Below are 21,309 nucleotides of genomic sequence, written 5' to 3' on the forward strand. Positions count from 1 at the left end.
ACCTACTTCCCTTTGAAACATCTCAGGCACGTTACTGTGCAGGTTTCCTTAACCAGGAACATGACATGCTATCATCCCATCCTTTAATTCTCATGTTTGCTGAGAGTGGGCCAAGAAAATGTGAAGGAGAGGAGCATGAGCTGGGGCACAGGGGTCGGTGCAGAAGGGCAAAAGGAAGCCCTAACTGCCAAGGTGCAGCTCTGCTTAGATTACATTTGGGGAGGCAGGATAAGGATAAGGCAGGATTATCTTTATTAAGCTTGTCAGCCCTTTTCTTGCTGACATAGGCGTTGAATTTCTCCATGTAACCCTTAGTTACAAGGATCCCTGGTAATCCTTCACCCCTTGCCCTTGCGACAACTAGAGAAGCATTTTATCTCTGGTAGTGCTGCAGGGGTACCCAGGAAACCATAATCATTTTCCACTCAGAGTTTCTGCATAATGACAGCTTCATCCACTCCCAGGTCCTACAAGCTTGCTTATATCTGCCCTGCCTGGTGCCTACTGATGGGCTATTCCCATTTCTCTTCTCCCGAGGAGCCATTTGAGCCCGACCTTTAGTTCAATCGCCTGGCACCCTCTTGCCTAGTAAAACTGTGGCTGTTTTTACAGCTTGTCCCTTCCTGGGTGGCCTTTCTCACCAGTCCTTCTGTGAGCGTGCTGGGCAGAGCGGCCCGGTCCTTGCATCCACCGCAGCTCCATCTGCACCTCTTGAGCCTGGTGCGACAGGGGACAGGACTGTGCCTTCCAACCTGGGCCAGCAGAGAGGGTTTGATTTTTCTTGTGCCTGCCCAAATGTAGTGCCAGCTCTAAAAGGATGAATGGTGCCTTTAGGATGAAGAAAATACTATGATTTAGGGTGTTTGTCATTTACCAAAAGACCTGTGCATTTATACGCTCAGCACAGCTCCCAGGTAATAAAAGACCCAGGGTGACATAATCTAGAAACCAAGGCTCTCAAACCCTATCTTCCCCACAGCAGTGAATAGCCTGCCAGCATTTCCATGCCTTCTCTCTGCAGCAAACCCAAAACAGACAACCAGCACTGATGCAGATGGCTGTTAAACTCCAGGACCTAATATTGGATACAATTCCCAATCTTTCTGATATCCAGAATTTAGGAAAATAGTCAAGGCTTTGCACATATACCATTCTTAATATCTAATTAACATCACATTTCTTGCTGGATGGCTATCAGCCACTATTACACCAGAATGACATTGACTTTTATAATGGAGATGCTTTATGGCACCTACTGCTTAACTGTCTTGTCCTAAAATTGCCTGGTCTCCAAAATCCATCCATTTTAAGGAGTTCCTGAGAGGCAAAAAGGTCTGGATTAAGATTACTGTTCCATTATTGGTCAGAGTGTTAATTTCCTTCCTGTGATACCAGGCAGCTTATCATTTTTGACAACACATTTAATTGCTGTTGCAACCCCCACAGCTTTTTCATAGGTGCTGTCAAGATTATTTTAATTAAAATAATATCTATACAGAGGTTAATGAAAACTGGGAAAAAATTCCAGCAGGAGTTTGTCATCCGCCACTCTTCGTTAGCAGGTTCATAAGAAACCAAATTCCCACAGTCCCCACGACTGATGGAGACCGAGTAGGACCCCTGGACAGCTTCCACGGAGCTATGGCTCCAGCTCACCCACTTTGCCATGCAGATCCAGAGCCCTTTCCACAGAGTATCTGTCAGACAAAGTCCTTGGTATTCGGCCCATTCTCCTTACTCTCCCTCCTCAGAAATACTAATGACCATGAGGCATATAAAATTTCCCTCATTGTGCCAAATGCTACTTTGACAGCACCGCAGACATAATCTGGGATCACCTGTAGTTTATCAAAGATAAGATGATTTAGTATCAAGAAATGCATTCCTTCTTATATGTTTTAAAAACAACTAAATGACACCACATGTGGGAATCCAATGCTTCCAACAGCAAATGCACTCAGACAAGCACACCCACTACAATTTTTTTGAAAGCAGACTAGTCTCCACTTTAAATAAATTCTGCATATAATTAGACAAATCAATATCTATTGAACAACATTTTTCTTTTTTTCAGTTAGCAACCCTCACTTAGTACTAAACCATATCTCTGCAAACTGTTAATCTAGGAAATTACAGGCTTTCAGTCAAACCAGCTCAGTTTATTTCTATCTATGGTTACAGTCCTCAAACTTTGCAGGCTGTTTCAGTAAAGCTTCTTGCAGTAACACTCGCATAGCGTATAGCTCACTCATTACTAACTCTTCTTCCATTTTAAATACTATTTACTAGCTGCCTGTGTATCTTCCTTTGTGTATAGGTGGCAGCATCAGAGAGCAGGTAATGCAGGTAATGCCTCACCTTTCCCTTAGTAGGAACCTGCCTTGCGTCTCACTCCACTGGATGCTGACTATGATAAAACTCGTAGGAACTTAATATCTATGAGATGCTGGGATTTTACAGACTTTCCCAGTTACATAGCTGTCAGACATGTCCCACTACTCCCTGCGAAGTGACCATCCCAATGTGAGGATACTAAGTATGACTGACAAAACTCATACTCCATTCTGGAAAGAAGAGCTCTGAATGTCATGGCATAACACAGTACAGCTGGTTGAAACTTCTTACGGGCTTACTATTGTGTTACATAATGCTTATGTAAAAACCATGCGGTTGTTAAGTAAATGATGTATTAGTACAAAAAAAACCTGGGAAGCAAACTGGAAGAAATCCCTTATGAGGTCAACATTTCTGCTCCTCATCAAGGGGAGACAGAAAACGGAGGACCTACTGCAAGTAAGAAAAAAGCAGTAGGCACAGGCAGTATCAGAGATATTGTCATGGAAAGTTTGGCCAAATGACTGGTTCACATTGCATCTGAACATGTCGTGTTCCCCCCATCCTTCCTGCAAGCATGAGCGTTGTTCTATCTATCTGCTTCACATTTGCAATTCTGTTAGTGGGAACATTTTTAATGTAAAGTTGCCAAACACAGATCAGCCTTGAATAGGAACAATTAGAGCAAGTTAGAAGATTAAAACCATGGGAACAAACTGAAATATACAACAACTTTTCTGTAGCTGTGATTTTCTGTGGGGGAGGCAGGGGATTCTTGTTCTCTCTCACTCACTCTCCATTGGAGCTTTTTCTAGTAAAGGGACAGCATTGTCGCTTGCTCTCAGACTCAGATTTGCTCATGCCTTTTTTGTGACTGTGATGATGCCTCAAAGCCTTTTCTATTAGCCTTTCCCATTATAAACCTTCTTTAGCTCATAACAGTTCAGATGCTTTCTGCTGTAAGGATAAAGGAGCTCTTCACTCCTCACACACTGCAGTGATTCTGATTACTGGGAGGATATTTGAAATGTAATATTGTGAGGAGAGGCATAATTATGTCTGTATTTGAATGGAACTGTTCTAAGAGGCTTTGCAAAGGCAGACTTTCATGGCTGCTATAGGCCCTTGGGGTCAAGCAGTTCATTAGGAAATAATCAGGACCTGAAAATGGTCTGGTTGTTTTTTGGATGCTTGGCAAATTCCACCACTTTCTCAGGAATCTGGTATTAATTGTTCTCATTGTAAGCGCTCAGACTGGTCAGTATGCACTGGCATCGACACCAGCACTCCTTGGCACTCCTAATGGTACCACCAACATGCTTTTTTTTCTCCTGGCTACCGGATGTGATTGCATCCTGCAACTGCATTCACACAACAAAAACTATCCTTTCCGCTGAACCTGGATTTCCTTTTTTCTCTCTTTCTCATTGCATCCAATGCAAATTAAATAGCATCCCAAATTCTGTTAAGATTAGGGCACATTTCTTGCTCCGTAAAACTTATAGCCAGAACTGGCCTCCCAAAAACTTAGAAGGGGGAAGTAGCAGAATAATCTTCCGTCTTGGAATTTAAGGTTTGGATTTTAGCCCTTTCCCGTTTATCTCTTCCTATTTTACTTTTGATACATTCTCATTTATGTGCGTTTGCAATCCCTGCTTAGCCTTGCTCTGTCCTGCCCCCACAGCACTGGGACTATTGGCAGTGCCTACAGTAAGGCACACACCGAAGCCCTTGCACGATTGCCACTTTAGTTTGCTCTTAATCTTCCGACTAGAAAACATGAGCTTCCTTTCTCCTTTTCTGTCTTCTTCACGTATTTATTCCAGCAACTTAATAATGTAAAATTGTTGTACGAGCAATGGAGAAAGCCACAGCTGTTAGAGGAAACCCAGCTTTTCACTTCTCAGACAGCCTGACCTACCCCAACAGCACTGAGGAGAAGGCCAGGTTTCTGCATGCTCTTCCCACCCGTACAAGCACTGTGGCCCAAAACAAGGAGTTTAACAAGGGTTTTGCTGGGATAGCCCAAAGTCAGTTTTTCTGAAAAATCTTCCCGTTTTGTCTTGTTTATGGCTGCAGCGCTCAGCCTGGCTCCCTCATCCTAGTGAGACCTGCTGGATGCAGAGCTTGTTTGGAAATCTGGCCTGAGGAGCGATCAACCAGTTTTTATGTTCTTTTTTGGAAATACTACCAGTCAGACTTAAGCAGAGTATAACCCTCTCAACATATGTCTCAAGGGAGGAACAGATCTGAATTTGGGCTTAAAACATCAGGGCCCCTTGGGAGCGCAGGCTGCAGGCAGCATCAGTCAAGCACAGGCTGAGAGGAGTGCCAGTAATCTCGAGGGCCATTTGTGAAGGATTTCCACGAGCGTGAGTTACAGTCTCTCAGGAACACATAACAGTGCACCCAAAGCAGCCCGGAGAAACACTACAGAAATCACATAACCTCTACCAAGGTCAGTTTTAACGCAGCAGTTGAACGTCGTGGGTCTCGGTAACCACATCCAATCATGCAACAATACCAGAGCCACTGGAGTCCTTCCACAAAAAATGGGTAGTCTCCACGTTCTAATGTCCTCCATCACGAGACAAAATCAAGGCTTTGCCATCCAAAAAAAATAAGCTGAATGGCTGGGTGGCTCATGTGCAGAAACATCTGGACTGGATAGAGAATAACACACAGAAAACAGCCAGCAAGTGTCAAAAGTTCAGAGCAGCAGTAACTAAACATCATCCTATTTCAGCCCTATAGACAAAGATATCACAAAAAATCAATTCAAAAATTGCAAGCCTGTTGTGCAGGAGAAGTCATGAGTACGTAACTTTTTAGAATAAATGGATTCCCAGTGAAGCTCCCTATAAATTATGATATCTTAGAAGTCAAGCTCAGAGAATAAAGTGCCAAACCCCAGTACCGTAGATAGCTCCTGTCACCAGGCAGGAAGGAGGAGGCCTGTGACAGTGGCAAGACATAAATATGTATAATTTCAAGGAAACAACACTAGAACTTTTCCATGCCTCCACCTAGCAACACAGTCTCACCAAATGGAGCTAGCAAAGGTGGCGTGCACATCTGCTGTAAAAAATGCAAAGACAGCAGTCTTCTACTGCATGAAGTTGATAATATTGTGTTAAATCAAAACCTGCATTTTTAGGACTAACCATGTATCAGTCTCCTGCAAATTACTATCAGGAAAAAAAATGCCTTTAAGCAGAGTCACATACTCCAATAGCCATATGCTTAGATATCCAATAGCAAAGCAAATAACTTTTTGGCTTCTTATGATAAAGTATCAGATTATTTTGCTAAATTTTACTCTGGGATTATAAGGCATCCTAATAAGTTTTACTTTCCCTTTAATGAACAAGAAAAAAATGTAATAAATTGTAAATTATATTTTTTAAAAACATTGGAGGATTAAAAAATCAAATATTCTGTGACATTTGATGGTGAAGCAACATCTGTACTTTGTTCTCGGGGAATTTCAAGTAGTATGACAGCTCTTAGCAGTAACCACCATCAGAAGGAAGCCAGACATCTAAAATGGGATATCAGCTGAGTTACATTAATCTGCATATTACTATATACTTGGATTTTATATTAATACAGTGCTAAAAAGACATTATTTAAGATACGAAGTCACATGCGGGGAAGCTTGAGTACTCCAGCTTTTCCTTGACTCATTACTGCACAATTCAAAATGCTACCCTGACTTATACGCTTATATTCTATTTTGTCTACAGGGTTCTGCCTCAGTAAGTACACAGTACAGATGGCACTCAATGAACAGTATTTTATAACTCCTCAGCCCTCATGGCACTGCATGTTTCTCAAACCCTGTGGTATAACCCACTACTTTGCTCTTGGATTTTCTTATAGCACTCATCACTACCACATTCAAGCCTAGCACAAATCTGAAATGACAGCATGATTCTCCCTACCAGTGCTTCTCTGCCATGAGTGGATACCAGCAATCAGACTATTATGTGGTAATTTTGAATGTTTTATTGCTTCCACCCAAGTTATGGGGTTTTGAAGAACAAACTTTCTTTTGGGAAGATGGGAGGGGTTGATTCCAAATTCATTCTATAGAGGGGTTTCTTCCTTCCCCTCCAGAGCTGTAGATTGAAACACTGATTCACTCACCACCACTATCAGCAGGCTTCAGCAGAAACTCCCTCTCAGCACCATCCAAAAATAAACCTCGAAATATTTTTTATTTGAAAGGCGAGTGCAGTTTTATAGACACAGTTGGCCTCACCATCATAACTTTCTCCACCTCAGCTTCTCTGCCTGCGCTGGACACCCTCCTTTAACTTCCTCACTCAGTACATTAACACATCACTGATCATTATTAAACCGTGACAGCAGTAGGAGTACCGCACCTTGAGATACCTACCTTTTTGATGAGGCTGTACACTTCGTCAGCTTCCAAAGGCCAGCTGGGCAAATGCTTCACGGGCTAAAATTACGTTATTGGTACGCACTGGTTTTTGGAACCAGCTCTGTGTTGATGTATTCTGTGTTCCAGTATTTATCTGTGACATTTATTAGGAGGCATCATCAGATTTGAGCCAGCAAGCATGAAGATGTGCTTCTCTTTAAAGATGTGTAGAAGCCCATTGCTTTTCAGCAAAGCACTTGAACGTGCTTTTAATTTTATGTCCATGGCACTGGAGCATGCACTTAACTGGTTTTTTGGAATTAGATTGACTATTTCTAGATGAGTAATGGGCAGCTACCAAACATGGTTGTTCCAGTTCATATATACAAGACATTCATTTTTGCAGATGCCTACCTGGGGAAACAGGTCAGGTGTACCACACATGCAGGGTTGTACTTTGTGCTGCTCTCATCTTCAGGGGTGTTCACTATAATAACTCTCTCTGCATCATTCAGGACCTGATGAATAATTCAGCGGAGTTTCATTACTCCACCAGTCCTGTTTTGTTTACTGGAATATCATCCCGTGGTTCAGCACCCATCTGGCTTTAGGCATAAAACCTGTGGAAAATGTAGCCATTTACAAAGGCTGGAGGGAATCTTTTCTTTGATGCTGGCGTCCTACAAACTCACGGTACCTTTGATTTTCTGTTTGAGAGAGAAAGCCAACTGACCTAAGAAACTCAGCATAAACTAATCAATACGTACATCTTTTCTCCTTTACAGACTGTGGCAAAGTTCGGGTGTCTCACTGGATTACTTTGAATTGGAAACAAAACACACTGGAAGTTGGGGAGGTCTTCCAAAGGGCAGCTCAGGATGCTCTGTTCCTCTTACATGTTTAGGGTAAGTCCTGTGAACTTTATTCTCAAAATGCAAACAAAATAAGGCTTGGTCTATACTGCAAAAAGTCTGCCAGTATCCCTCCCACACAGGTATTACAGTAGTAGACACATAGATTGTAACATAAAACACAGCAGGATTTCACTATCACAGAAATACTGTGTAGGGGTGAAGAAAAGTTACCAAATATTTTGACCAGACCAGCTAGATAAGTGAAAATCTAAAGTCTATGGTTATTACACTTGACAGCAATGCTCCTATGCCCATGAACTTACTTTTGACCTTTTCCATTAAAACAGTTATTAGTAGTTCTCTATTTAATGGTTAATAATAGGAGCTCCTGCAGAATATAAACTCTTCTGGATTAAAAATGGGAAGCATATATTAACATCTTCATTTAGATCAATAGCAATACAAATAATTTATTTTCCTTTAGACCATCTGCAAAACTGATAAAAATCCAGCAAGATATTTCTGCTTTTCAGTCACTTCTCTTCAGAAAGAGAACAAAATCAGTTTGAACTTGAGTAGTAAGTGCCATTTTATGCAAAAAGAACAGAAAGTTGCTCTGACTCACTCACACCTCTTGATAACTGAGTTATACCAGAGACTTTCTGTATCTCCTATGCCCTCTAGCTTCTAGAAGATGTATTTACCAACCACTCTCAATTTGAGCACGTTTATATAGTTTTAATTTCTATGCAGTCACTAAAAACCTACTAAAACAGAAAGTGAAATGCCTTCTCCTCTCTTCTTCCCAGATACAATTTTTACTTGAGACTGAAACGAAGACATGAAAATTTTATTCTAGATTCTCATTTACATTATAGGCACTTCATACTTCTGTGGCAATATAAATGGGCTTTATAGGTACACATTATATTTATATCGACTTAGGGTCCTCTGTGAGTGCTGTAGAGGAGATTCAGCTCACCTGAGAAATGCCACCTGAATTCCAGGAATTGGATATACCGATGTCGAGGGAGAAAAAGTGAGTTGCGAGACATACGGGATATTACTTCTTAGTCTGACTTAATTACAAAGTTAAATAAAGTCATTAAATGGTATACAGCAAAAAGCACCTGATGTACAAATCGCAGTATTTTCTGATCGGTATGCTGGAGGCTGTACTTTGTGAAGCCCCATCAGGTTGAATTTCTGATTAGAGAGTAAAACCGGGGGGGGGGAGGGGAGGGCAATGGGCCCATAAAAAAGATAAGCCTGGTGTCCATAGCTAGAGATCCCGCAGTCTGCAGGAGAAAGCAGTTTCCTTGCACAGTTTAGGAAGGCTGATGAAGCATGATCAGCTTGAAGCTGGCTGGCTGTGAGAGACAAAACAAGTTAACTTTTATCTTGACTTATCGTCAAGAGCTCCTGAACTAGAAGTGTATTTCACCTGCCAAATTAGTAACATTTGTAAGAGTAGGGACTTTACCTCAAATCCTACCTGCCATATCATTAGAGTGGCACCAGTGGCAGCCTATAAAGCATAGCTTCTGCAAATGTTGCAAGGAATACCCAAATAAGCAATAAAACTTTTGGCGAGGGGAAATACTGGTGATTACAGTGAAAGGTCTCAGGGACCCTGAGGCTACCTGGGCTGTTCTTCTTTCTGCGAGTGGGACACTTTGGCAACCTGTGCTACCAAGAGATGGGACACAGTGCTTAAGACTTTTAGTTACCAGTGCTGCAGCTGTAGATGCTGCTATTATAAGGTGGCATTCCATCATCTTTCAAAAAGTCACTGGAATAACTGAATAGGGACACTAATCCTATCAAGAACTTCAGTCACAAAGATGTTTCAGTTAGTTAAGTACTAAATGCATGTGGTTTTAAAATGCACAATTACAAAACCAGTGCTTTGACACCCAAGGAGCAAGATAACACGTAGCTCTCCCACTGTCTAGTAGAAAAAGGTACAATATAGACATTTTGTCTCTTCTGAGAACCTTAGTTAGGAAAAAGAAGCAAAAGGCAGCTTCACATAATGCAAACAAAACTTTTGCACATTGAAGTGTGTAACCTTACCAGGAATAAGCTTGAACTAGAAATAGCCAATGCATAAAGTTTATGAAAAAATCTTTGTCTTCACTGTTACCATACATAAAGTGTTTCAAACGGCTTCATCTCTGATCTGTTTATCTGCAAGTCTTTTAAGTGAAAACTAAGGCAGTTTTCGTTTAACCTCAGCAATTCCAGCATTTGAAGGTCAGATCTATTTCCTTTTTCCATTTAATTCTCTGTTTCTATTACATTAAGAACACAAATCAATATTCATTTTCATAACTAATTTAACTCTTAGATAGTATCTTTAACTATAGAATGATAAAGAAGAATTTTCCAGCCTAGGAGGAAAGGGCTGTGTTAACTAAGAGTAAAAACCTTGCTTGGAAAATATACACACACTCAAAAACATCACTGGCAGCATTGTCTTCTTCAGCCTCTCTAGGAGAACTGACATGCTAAAAAACACCTCTAAGCTACTGAGCCTCTTCCATAGAAAAAATCTGCCTGTCCACATGAATGTCACTGCACTGGTATTGTCATCCTTCCCCCTGATGCACTTGCTTGGGATTCATTTGCAGTAACGGGCCATTCCTACCCACTAGTAATAATAACTGTGATGTTGTTCAATACAAAAACATGGTTATACCATGAGCTAAAAATGGAATTATAAACTATCTATGTAACTATTTTAGGAACATATGCTAATTAGAATAATTGGCTCCCTCCACAACAAGAGACGGTGAAGACCTATAACAGCCTTTCAAGCATGTCAGCAGAATAATGGGCAAATTAATGTGGCTGACATAATTGATTTGGACTTTCAAAGTGTTTACAAAGCTACGAAGAAGCTATAAGGACTCCAAATAGCCATAGGATGAAGTTCTTCCATGGAGCAGAAATGGCCTGAGAGGGAGCGAACAAAAAGTAAGAAAAATAGCTGGTTTTCTAAACAGCAAAAGAAAAGCGTTCCTTATGATCATGATTTATGACTTGCAGCAAAGCTATACAGGAAGACAGCTGACTGTGCAACAAACACAGGGCAGTGCAACCTACCAGGATGGAGGCAATTGGGGTCCATGGGCTGTCTCCATCGGCCCTGGGAGAGGAGGAGGAGGCACCCTCCAGCATGCCCAGCACTCTGGGCCACAGCTGCTGCGGGGAGGGTGGGAGCTGGTGAGAGGCAGCTAAGCAGCACAGAGCCACACTCCTCCTCCTGCTATGACAGTGTTGGCACCTCAGGAGACAGGCAGGCCACGCAGTGGCCTTTATACACCTCTCTCCCGGGGGCCCAGAGGAAACAGCTTGGCCATAGGGCAAGGCTAGGGCTCCAGTCTGGAGGAGCAGAAGTTATCCTTCTGCAGTCCTCCTTCCTTCCTTGTGGAGGGGCTGCGGCACAACCTGCCTCTGTGGCACCTGCCAGCCCTAGAGCAACCTGTCCTAAACCAACCTGCCAGCCCCTAGCACTGGGAACACCCAACCTTTCTGACCTGACTGACAGAGGGGACTTCGAGATAAGAGAACACCAGCAACACTTGACTAGTGCTGAAGGAGACAAAACACCACGTTAAGAAAAACAAGGTAACACACAGAAAACACTAATCTGACCGTCCTCTCCACCTTCCTGTGCTCTAATGTGAACTGTGGCCTCTCAGGGAAATGCCTGGGGTGTCTGGCAGACAGCTCACAAACAACGCTGCTTACTGCATCTGCACTTCGTAATTACACAAATTGTTTAGTCTTTAAAGCCCTCATTGCTTCCTCTCCTTTGTTTCATTCCGAGGCAATTTCCTTTCTATAGCATAGCTGCTGGCGTCTCAAGCACTTACGTTTGCTGGCAATCTTGGGAGCAGTTACTCAAGACAACCTTGGTAGGGGTTACTCAAGACTGTTGTACCTATGTCTCTACCATACATGACTGTCACCTGCAGACGACCGCACTCCTTGCCACCTAGCCTCCTCGGAGAAGACTGGCTTGCAGACTCTCAAAGAGCAATTGGAAAATCAAATGGATTTCTTGCATATATGATATATGCTGTAGTTCATAGACACTGAATAGATTAATGCAATGTCAAATTGCCTCATGTGCTAATGTGATGAGATGTTATTAGGAAAAGCCATTGAAAAGAAGAAGAAATGTGACACAACAACAGAAGTAAATAGAAAAGCCAAACCAGCAAGAGTGTAATCATCTTTTGTGGACAGACAATATGAGTGTAATGAAGTACCAAGTGGGATCTGTGAGTATTTTCTCACACTTTAGGGGGAAAAAAAGTCTGCCCAGAGGTAGACATTCAGACTTTTAAAGGCAACATTTGCTTTTGTGGGATCAGTTAGCTAGGATCGCACCTCAGCCCCAGCCAAAAGAGTAATTGGTGCAAACAAGAATTGTGATAAAGCCAAGAATAGAAAGAAAAGAGAAATGTGGCAATGACTCTTATTACTCCAAGGACGGATTGGAAATCTCCTAGAGTAAGTATTGCAATGTTTGGCATAACTTAGAAATGGGAATTATTTACTTTCTGGGAAAAAAAAAAAAAAAAAAAGCTACTATACTCCTTGGATATTTTCTGTAGAAGAGAACAACTTTAAAAGGCATAAAGAGCATCCAAAGTAGAGGACAAGTCTGTGCAGAACAGGATAAGGATGTGGTGCCTTTTAGAACAGTAAAGAGACAGCAAATGTATGCACCATGTGGACCCCTTCCAGCAGCCAAGGCAGCGTTCACCTGATTGTCAGAAGCAGTGAACATGACCAGCTTGGACTGAAGTCGCCAGCCCTCAACACGGGTGAAATCAAGCTTGAAATGCCCAGTTCATCTCTAACAGGTATTCACCTGTTCTGAGATAGTTCAGTCTAGAAAAATGCACAGACCCAAATTCTCCAGCATGTTTTAAACTCTTCACCTTGTGGAGACGTTCAATCTGCTAATTAGACACGACAATGCTGGATTAGATAACCAATACCAAAATTTACTACTGCCTGCTATAAGTTGCTTTTGGCAGTGTTGAGTGTCAGAAGCAATAGCATTAGCTCTGCTCCTTTCTCACACTGCAGATGATGGAAGCTTTCAGGAAGATGAATTAAATTCCACTAACAGAAGGAGAAAAAAGGGATCTAAATATCTGGAGAGAGCAACAGTGAAAATCCACTTGGTTTATTTCAAAGTGATGCTCTATCAATACATGCAGTGATGTCCTGGTACATGATCCTGAACCAAAAACTCAGACCTAGGAGCAGGAGGCCGCCTGCCCCTTGGCAAAAAGCACACAGCTGAACAGCTCCTGCATCTCTGTTTTGCAGCTGCAAATGTCCATGGGGACACATGTTGGTATTAGCTCCTCTGTTATCCATCACCTGGTACCATACCAGCTGGCCCACGCCCGCCTGATACCCCATGTGGTGCCGTGGCCCTGTACGGTGGCTCTGGGGGCTCGAGACACCCCGGGGAGCCCACAACACCCTCCTGCATGTCCCCATCCCCACAGCCTGCCCCAGCAGGCAAGCAGGTGAGTTTGCCTCATGGCATCAGTCCAGTGGCCGCCCCTGCCCACCCACCCCATGTCCAGCTGGAAGCTGCACCCACCAGCAAGACAAAAGCAGGAGCGGGTGGGTAAATACCTCATCTGAGGAGGATCCCTGTATGCCCCCACTGTGCTTATTCACTGGCCACAAGATGGTACTTTTTTAGTTCCCATCAGCTCAGAGCAGAGGACTGGGCAAAATTCATAACCTTTCCTGGGCCCACATGGTGCTTGTGTCCATATTTGTACTGGAAAACCAAACCACTAGAAAATAATCTGCAAAATTAAAGCCCCAAAACTCTATAATGACATGAAGACAGTCCACAATAAATTATCCTCAGATACTTCTTTCTCAGAAATTTCTTCCCCTTTTGCCCTTACTTGCAAAGTACACTCCCAAAGCCTTCATTTGCACACAGCTTAAAAAAAAACCTAATTGTTAAAGAAAACACACACTGACAAACATATAAAAACATCAGAACCAAAGTATAGTCATGATGATACTGCCTCATAAACAAGAATACAAACACTCTTGCATGACTGATCTGTATTGTCTTGGCTGACTGAACACTTAAGTAACTTGGGTTTGATGCCACTCACACGTGCTACACCAACATTATATTTTCTGCCAGCTTTCAGCATGCTTAGAATGGCAATGTAATTAAAATGGAAAGGTAAGTATATTAGAAACCATACGTTCCCTTATTAAAGGCTAATTCCAAAATAGATTTTCTCCTGGTGTAGAAGTTCGGGGTTTAAGAGCTGAGAAGTTTGGGTAGTATTACCAAGAACAACACTTTTCAAAAATGGAAGCAATTTCTTCCACTTGTTCACAATCAGTCAAAGCAATTGACAGCTTCTAGTGGCTCTGCAATTCCTTCTACCATGTTGACTGCCTTAAAATTTAAAAAATTTAAATATTAGTGTTTACTCCTCTAGTTTTGTCTTGTTTTAATAATAATCTGTTTCTGCTGAAGCTCTGAGCCACTCAGTTTTGTGGTGAAGGGTTTCTCTCTCTTCACATCACAGAAAAGGATGTAAGGATACTCACCTTTTTTCCTATTTGCCTTTGCTTTTATAGAGCTATGACCCTCTGTCCTTTACAGGCATATTTATTTGGTGAGTGTATTGCATTGCTGTGCAGATAGAGATTTTAATGAGAAAAGAGACAGAAGATACAACAGGAATAGATCTTGAGATATGAAAGTAACTATTCCTTTCTAAGAAAAAAAAACAACAAACAAAACAAAAAACACATATCAAAAGTTTCATCCAACCTTCCTCCAACCAAGACAATGTAAAATCCAGCACCAAGGTTACTAAATCTGTTTTACACGTTAGGTTTGTGATTTGGCATAGAATATTAGCCTGAGGAAATCCATTTGGCTGACAAAAAATGCATAACTTAAACTGAAAAGAAGGACTAATAGTTTTTAGAAGAGATGGACACTACAGCTGTCACACAATTACATGAAGCAGCCTCAGGTGTCTCTCAGCAGAGAAGGGCTGTAAATGGAAAAAATAAACTGCCGGAGCATTTAGACTTTAAAGCCAGAAGGAGCCCATGAACATTGCCTGGCTTCTTATTGAATAAGAATCATTAAATTACATGTATTCATCCCAATAACTGTGCTTAGGCATTTTATCTTGGAGAAGATTAAGCTGTTGGGTGCTGTAGTAGGGAACAAAAGAGACAACCTGCCACCTGTGCCCAGAGGCTCTGTAATGACAGGGAAAAGTGTTACTGAGGTAGCCAAGTGATCTCGGCATATGACCCCCACTTTGTGCAAAGGAAAATGGGGAAAAATACCTGGAACCTGGCAAAGAATGCTTCGGGGCTCCGAAATTGGCAGTTGAGTCTAACCCAACCAGTTCCTTGTACAAACATGGGGCAGCGGTTGACCACGTGGGTATAGGACACCCAGTTGTGGCCAATCTCAGATCCTTCAGAGGAAAATGGAAACAAGCACTCGACTATCGCTGGGCAACAGATTTGCAAGCCAAGTCTGAGCATCCCTCCTTTGCCCATTTAGGCACTGGAACTTTTCCCTCTAAACTGGTTTATATCTTCTACAAGGTCTGCTTTGTACACTGACTTACCAGGGCTGAAATGTTCCCCAAGGAGTAAAACCATAGCCACGAATGAGCATGGTATAGAAAGCGGCGTCACTGGACAGCCTTACTGGCTATGCCTACATCTGGTTGACCACACTTCTCTTTTTGCTATCGCACCTGCAGCAGAGACAGAGAGAGAGATCATGAGAGCCTTAACCTCTACTTTGCACAGCGAGGTGATCTTCATCTGAACTGATGAAGCAGATTTTAGAGTCTGGCTGTGGAGCACAAAACAAATCTAAACAAATATCTGACTCAGCTACTAAACTGAAACAGCAGCAGCTTTGAGGAGGAAGCTGGCAGCACCACGTAGAAGTCCATGGATTGCTTCCAGCTACCCTCTTCTCCACTCACTCTAATTATTTATCCCTGATCCCTAAATAGACTCTGTCTCAGGATTGCTTAAAAGACATGTATATTTCTGTAGCTTCTTTTTCTCTTCCTTTCTAATTCACTTTTTTGACCTTAGACAAAAATCTACAAAGTATGTCAGGCCATTTCATCTGAACTATGTCCTGTATAAAAACATTTAGTCTTAAACCACATGCGATGAAGTTTGTCTCTTCGGTTTTATTAAATGGAACTGTGGCTTCTTTTGATTTTTCTAGCAGAAGCCTCACTAAATGGTGTCTTTTGGGTTCCTCCCCCCCCATCTACTGCTTTATAAATATATATGAAAGGCAGCTATTCTTTCTGTTCTGAACTCTTGACTCAAATCCTAGTATTTATAGTTAATAAGGCTGAAGCAGATCAATGGGCCAACTGATCTGCAATGATGTTGGCTTAGTGCCAGATGTTTCTGTGTGTACAAATGAAAAGTCAGCTTCTCCATCCAAGTGTATCTAAAATACTTTTTTTAATTTTGCGTAAATTCACAAATGATACAATATTGAAGTGTTTTTTGTTTTTTTTTTTTTAAACATACTGTACAATCAGGTTAGTTAAGTGTTTTACATCAAGGCACAGCACACCATATAATACACATATGCCTTGCCAGGCAGCAGTTTAGTATAATCCCCGAGTTTTGGCAGCAGTGCCAGGATAAGTAGCATGGATCACATAGGCTGGAAGATAAATAAATAATAGATGCCGTCACATTTTATTTGAAATAGAGTTGCATATAAAAAGAATATACAATAATTTAACTTTAATAACTAGATTCTCTTGTACTATACATAAGAGTGTTTTCATTTGTATTAAATAAAACATTTCCAATATTAGGATGCAAAATTAATCTTTTTGGCTGTCTTGATTTATGGACAAGAGTTGCTTTTGTTAGAAATTAAAGTTGAATTTTCAGTTTCATGGCAATCTGAAAGAAAGAAAACCAGAGTTAATGACATATTGATAATGAAGTGTTACTGGTAAAATAAGCAAGTAATTCCAACCAAACTGTTTGCTTTTAGTTAATGCACTGTGAAGCTAGTTATCTAAGCAGAACATCTACAAAAGCTCTTCTTCACAATCTAAACATACTACTGTTATACTTGTAACATTTTTATACAGTTACTTGCCCTGCTTTCTCAGGGATTATCACTGTAGGTCTGTTATTCATCCAGCAAAACTAAAATTCTGATAATGCCACAGGTTGCCTGCATTGCAGATTTGTTTATTGCAATGTAGTTACCGTATTCACATTATGATTCAGCTTTTTATATTTGAACGCTTCTTCTTCGCCTGCCAAAGGCCTTGGATCCCACGTTGGTTGGTACAAAGTTGTTCTTGCCCACTCCTCCTGACCTGCTCAGGAAGTCCGCCAGACGATGGGTCACACAGGTTGCTGTGTTGCATGCCCTCTTCTGTGCTGTTACACTGCTTTTCAAAAGGAAAATAAAGAGTTAGTTCTCAAAGTATTCACCCCACATACAATGAAATGTCAGTAAGGGATGCTATGCCTAGGAAAGACTCTTCTGTAAAAGAAAAGCAGGCTTGCTGTGCAGCAGGTATTGGCAACTTCATGTCCGCAGCTTACAAGCTCTAAAAGGTGCATCTTTGTTTTTCCAAGTGTCAGGCTCAGTTTACAAAAGGTGGCTGAGCCCTTTCTTTCTTGGGCAATTGGACTCAAGACTAAGCCAAGCCAGACTTTCAGCAACACCTGAGCCATTCCCTGCCTCCAGCAAGTCATTATGACCAACAGAGAGGTGCTGAGGAGGTCCAGGTCTGGAGCATTTAACCAATCCCCAATTCCTCTAAAAGCTTAGATCTGTTTTGTTTGTAGTGCTGCTGAAGGGCAGTAGCAGACACTGATCTGACTTCTCACTTCAACACCTATGCTCCATAATACCCAGAACACACAAAATCCTAGCATCACTGACGACTGCAGGAGCTTTGTCAGTGACTCCGGTAGGGCTGTACCTGCAGAGCAGCTGACCAATTGCTTTCAGAGCTGAACCACACATAAACATACTGCTCCCATGAAATACATGGAAATGTGGGACCCCCTCTTTCCTGGAGTTAGATCCCTGTCTAGTACAGCACTTCACCATGGGAGTAGTTCACCAACTTCAACAGAATTAGTTGTGTGCTCGGAGTTCAGCCTACAGCTAATAATTTTGCTAGACAGGGGACTTCAAGGCATATGCATTCACACGGTCCTCGCTTGAAGCGATTTTCTACTAAAGCAATGACTTTCTTGCAGTAGGAGGGATTTTTCTCAGATCAGCATTACAAGACAGTTCATTAATGTTAACAATGAATGCTGTTCATAATATCAATGCCAATTTTTTGGAACAGGCCTCTAATTATAAGATATATGCAGTGCTGCGATGGAAGAACTGTGAAGAACTCTGGTTTTGCCTCTTAATTTACAATTCACCTACATTATATCATCTTGAATTAATACAAATATTTTAAAGATGCCTGGGTTTTGAATATACAGTGTAAAGACCTATTGTAAAGTAAGAAGGAAAAAGGAAAAGAACACAAAATTCTTACCTGGAAGTGTTCCGTACCAATTTTAAACAGGATTACATATCTAGTTTGCTTGAACAAGTCTGTATGAGCCTGTCTCGATTCCTTTGCTTCTCAGGACCCTTACTAAGAGGACTGCATGCATGCCTGATTACATCAGTACATATGAATGTATGTGTATAATTTCAATTTCTAAGTTCTTTCAACTTTTCTAGAATTACTGGCATTGCCTCTCTTGAAGATTAAGACAACTTGTAAAATATTTCTAGCCATATCTAGAAATCTCACATTCTAAAACAAGTTATTAAACCAAGCCAATCTAATCCTTATAGAAAAATAGGTTTATTGAACAAGTGCATAGGCAGGCACAAAAGAAGAGCCTACTTGTACATTTAGCAGCCAGAAATGAAGAGCCTTCTTTAGAATTTTTTTTAATCAGTGTCTAAGAAAATCATCTGAAATCTCAAGGCAGTGCTGTTCATTTTTATTTATTTTTTTCCCCTAGCTTGGTATGCATGTTATGTTCTCTGTCTTCCTAACATTAGGTCCATCTCAAACATTCTCTGTCGAAAACAGAATCAAAATAACATAGCAAAGTTAGCAATCAAAGTTAGATCCACATGCATCGGGTTAAAAAAAAGGGAGAAGGGGAGAAATAAGCATGTCTAGTTGTTTCCTAGGGGTTCCCCATAGTTTGCATAGCGTTCGTGTTCCAGGTCACTCAGCACATTTCGTTTCTTGCCAGGAGTTCCAGCCCCGACGTCAGTGCGAGGATAAGTTTGCAATTTGTGCAATTCTTGAGACAGTTTGCCCAGCACACAAGTACTCAGACTGGCACAGCGTTTGGAAATAGGTCTATCCAGGCTGCAGGGGGGAAAAAAAAACATGCCCAAAGGAAGAGGAATCTCAAACATGCACGTTCATGCATTTCATCCCTAGATAAATATCTACAGTTAGGAAACGTAAAAAATAAAAAGTAACCCTTCCACATCACATCCCATGCAAGGAAGGTTCATACAAATGCAGTCAAGAAGGAAAACGCTGTTTTTCAATGAATTCAACTTTGTTGAAAAAGCAAGTTCATTAGCCTTTTGGATGCTCATAGTTAGGCGTCAGGAAGTTTTACTTCCCATGTATTCAGCATGCTGTTCAGTCTCTCATACATCACCACCATGCTTTGCAATACAAATCCTGTTAAGATAATGCAAATGCTCTCGCATGCCTTTGGTCTACAGGGGAGACTGGCGCTGCGTGCATTAGGAGGAACATGTCCCCTCTGCCAGCGACTTTCCATGCCTTACAACAGCATGCACTTTCACGACAGAGAATCCAAGAGTGACTGAATGGCCCCTAACACTCCCACTAGGAAGACATACCTTTTGCTGCCATATTTTAACACAACCCCCTCATTCAAGCTCAAATCGCCCTCCACTTTCAGTTGTAAAAGACAGATAGAAGCAGGTTAACTAGGTGAAAGCCATTCTCCCGATACCAACATTAGGGTGTCTCTGTAGTATCATCCTTTACCAGTTAGGTGACCAGTTAGCCATAACACCAAGAAAAGAAAAAAATCTTGACCTGCAAGAGGGTCTGCTCAGATGGCTATTGCTAAATATCAAACACATAACATTCCCCCATTGCCCTTCTCCTGCCCGAGGACTGCAGTCCTTACCTGTTCCCCTCAGAGGCTTGCTCCAGCTCTTCTGCTGTCATCTGTATGAACTCTTTCACCAGCGCATTTAATAACCTCCGAGCTTCGTAATCACTGAGCGTCACTCGATCTGTTATGGACTCCAAGCCAGGTCTAAGCAGAGGCAAGCAAAACAGGATGAATAAAGCCTGGACTGCCGCAGGGAGCCACGCACAGGAGAGGTTTGTCATGCACTACTGCGTGTCATTGACAGTGTCTTTCACCAGTGTGAGTATGTAAGCCACCCTCGTACACAGCATTAGGTATTTATAAATGTAATTTAAAAGCCACGCTGTCAAAAATAGCATCAGAAGAAGCCGGCTTTCTCATTCACTGTAGTCTGTTTCCCTCCTAGATCTCTAAAGAATCTTAAGTATTTTCGTACCATTCAGATAGAGCACTCAGCAAGAGGACCAGCTTCTTACCTGACTGGGGCTGCCTGGAAGCTATCCATCTGGCACACAACCAAGGCATAAACGGCAAGGAAAGATGAAATCTTCAGCATAACCATGATTTCCTCCCTACAACAAAGAGGTACATCAAGCAATGGCTGTTTTCCAACCCTCCCAATCCTGTAAGATCTACTAAAGCAGTAGTCATCGTTTCCTAGCCACAAGCAGCACAAATACTAACAGCTTTTTTTTTTCTTTTTTAATGTTTCTTTTGATTATTGCTATTGTGCTTTGGTTTTCTCAGAATTTTAAGATTACTTAGCACTATTACAGGGGATAAAAATGCAGCTTTTCAGAGCTGCAGTTCTGTACAGCTAGCTGCATTCAACTTAACGTAGACTTTCCTTCAAATTGGTGGAAAACACGTTCCTCCAACTAACTACTGCACACAATGCCACAGTCCGTGTGTTCAGCGTGAACAGGCACAGTTATGGGATAAGAGTCACAAGAAAAAAGTGTTTAGTGTTTAATATTTTTAAGAACGAAGTGCTACTGTTAGCACTTTACCTGAAACTGCTTGCTTCTTGGCAGTTAGCACACTAATATCCCCGTTCAGATTACACTACAAGAATCAAGTAGTTTAATTTCAACAAATATTTCTACTCTGAAACCAGAAAAAGGATAAGTTAAAAATTAGTCATGAGAGCAAAATCTGCAAAGAAAATATAATTGAAGATATCTGCTTTGAGACACACCTCTTTTTTCCTCATAGCATCGGTATCTTCCACTCAAGAACGCACATCGTTAACTACCGCACTAGCCTCGTTTTTGCTAACTCCCAATTCCCGATGCGGCTCACCGGAACGACGAGGCACCTTCCAAAGGACGCCCCGCTTCCCCACGGGTCCCGGGGCGCCCGGGACGGTGCCCAGCACCGGCAGAGCACCCGGCCGGGCACCGCGGAGAGCCGTCCCGCATGCCTGGCGGGACACCCCGCGCCGTGTCGGCGGGGGGAAGGAAGAGAGAGACCGAGGACCAACTTTCTCCCACC

At 41.9% G+C, this 21,309-nt stretch overlaps 1 protein-coding gene across 3 annotated transcripts; it reads right to left on the reverse strand.

Moving 5' to 3' along the window:
- Window positions 1-16,103: 16,103 nt before the first annotated feature.
- On the reverse strand, window positions 16,104-20,383 carry CALCB (calcitonin-related polypeptide beta). 3 transcript variants are annotated; one of them, XM_009332228.1, is made up of 4 exons: window positions 20,292-20,380; window positions 19,849-19,980; window positions 16,894-17,078; window positions 16,104-16,578 (listed from the first exon to the last, which is right to left on the reverse strand). In XM_009332228.1, exons 1-3 carry the CDS (start codon window positions 20,375-20,377, stop codon window positions 16,919-16,921), a joined length of 378 nt encoding a protein of 125 aa, XP_009330503.1. In that variant the 5' UTR covers window positions 20,378-20,380; the 3' UTR covers window positions 16,104-16,578; window positions 16,894-16,918. The 3 variants fall into 3 exon arrangements, with proteins under 3 accessions (XP_009330503.1, XP_009330501.1, XP_009330500.1); XM_009332226.1 differs by having other exon boundaries at window positions 16,894-17,081; XM_009332225.1 differs by lacking the exons at window positions 16,104-16,578; window positions 16,894-17,078 and adding an exon at window positions 18,499-19,040 and having other exon boundaries at window positions 20,292-20,383.
- Between the last annotated feature and the right edge of the window lie 926 nt (window positions 20,384-21,309).

Source organism: Pygoscelis adeliae, unplaced genomic scaffold, assembly GCF_000699105.1.
Source record: "Pygoscelis adeliae isolate BGI_AS28 unplaced genomic scaffold, ASM69910v1 Scaffold839, whole genome shotgun sequence".
In the NCBI taxonomy this organism is placed as follows: Eukaryota; Metazoa; Chordata; class Aves; order Sphenisciformes; family Spheniscidae; genus Pygoscelis; species Pygoscelis adeliae.

Excerpts from the sequence above, each read along its gene's own strand:
- CALCB (XM_009332225.1), bottom strand. The coding sequence starts at position 20,377 with ATGGTTATGCTGAAGATTTCATCTTTCCTTGCCGTTTATGCCTTGGTT. Across the intron at positions 19,981-20,291 it reads TTCCAGGCAGCCCCAGTCAG|ACCTGGCTTGGAGTCCATAA; the intron begins GTAAGAAGCTGG and ends GCCTCTGCTTAG. Across the intron at positions 19,041-19,848 it reads CAAGCCTCTGAGGGGAACAG|CCTGGATAGACCTATTTCCA; the intron begins GTAAGGACTGCA and ends TCCCCCCTGCAG.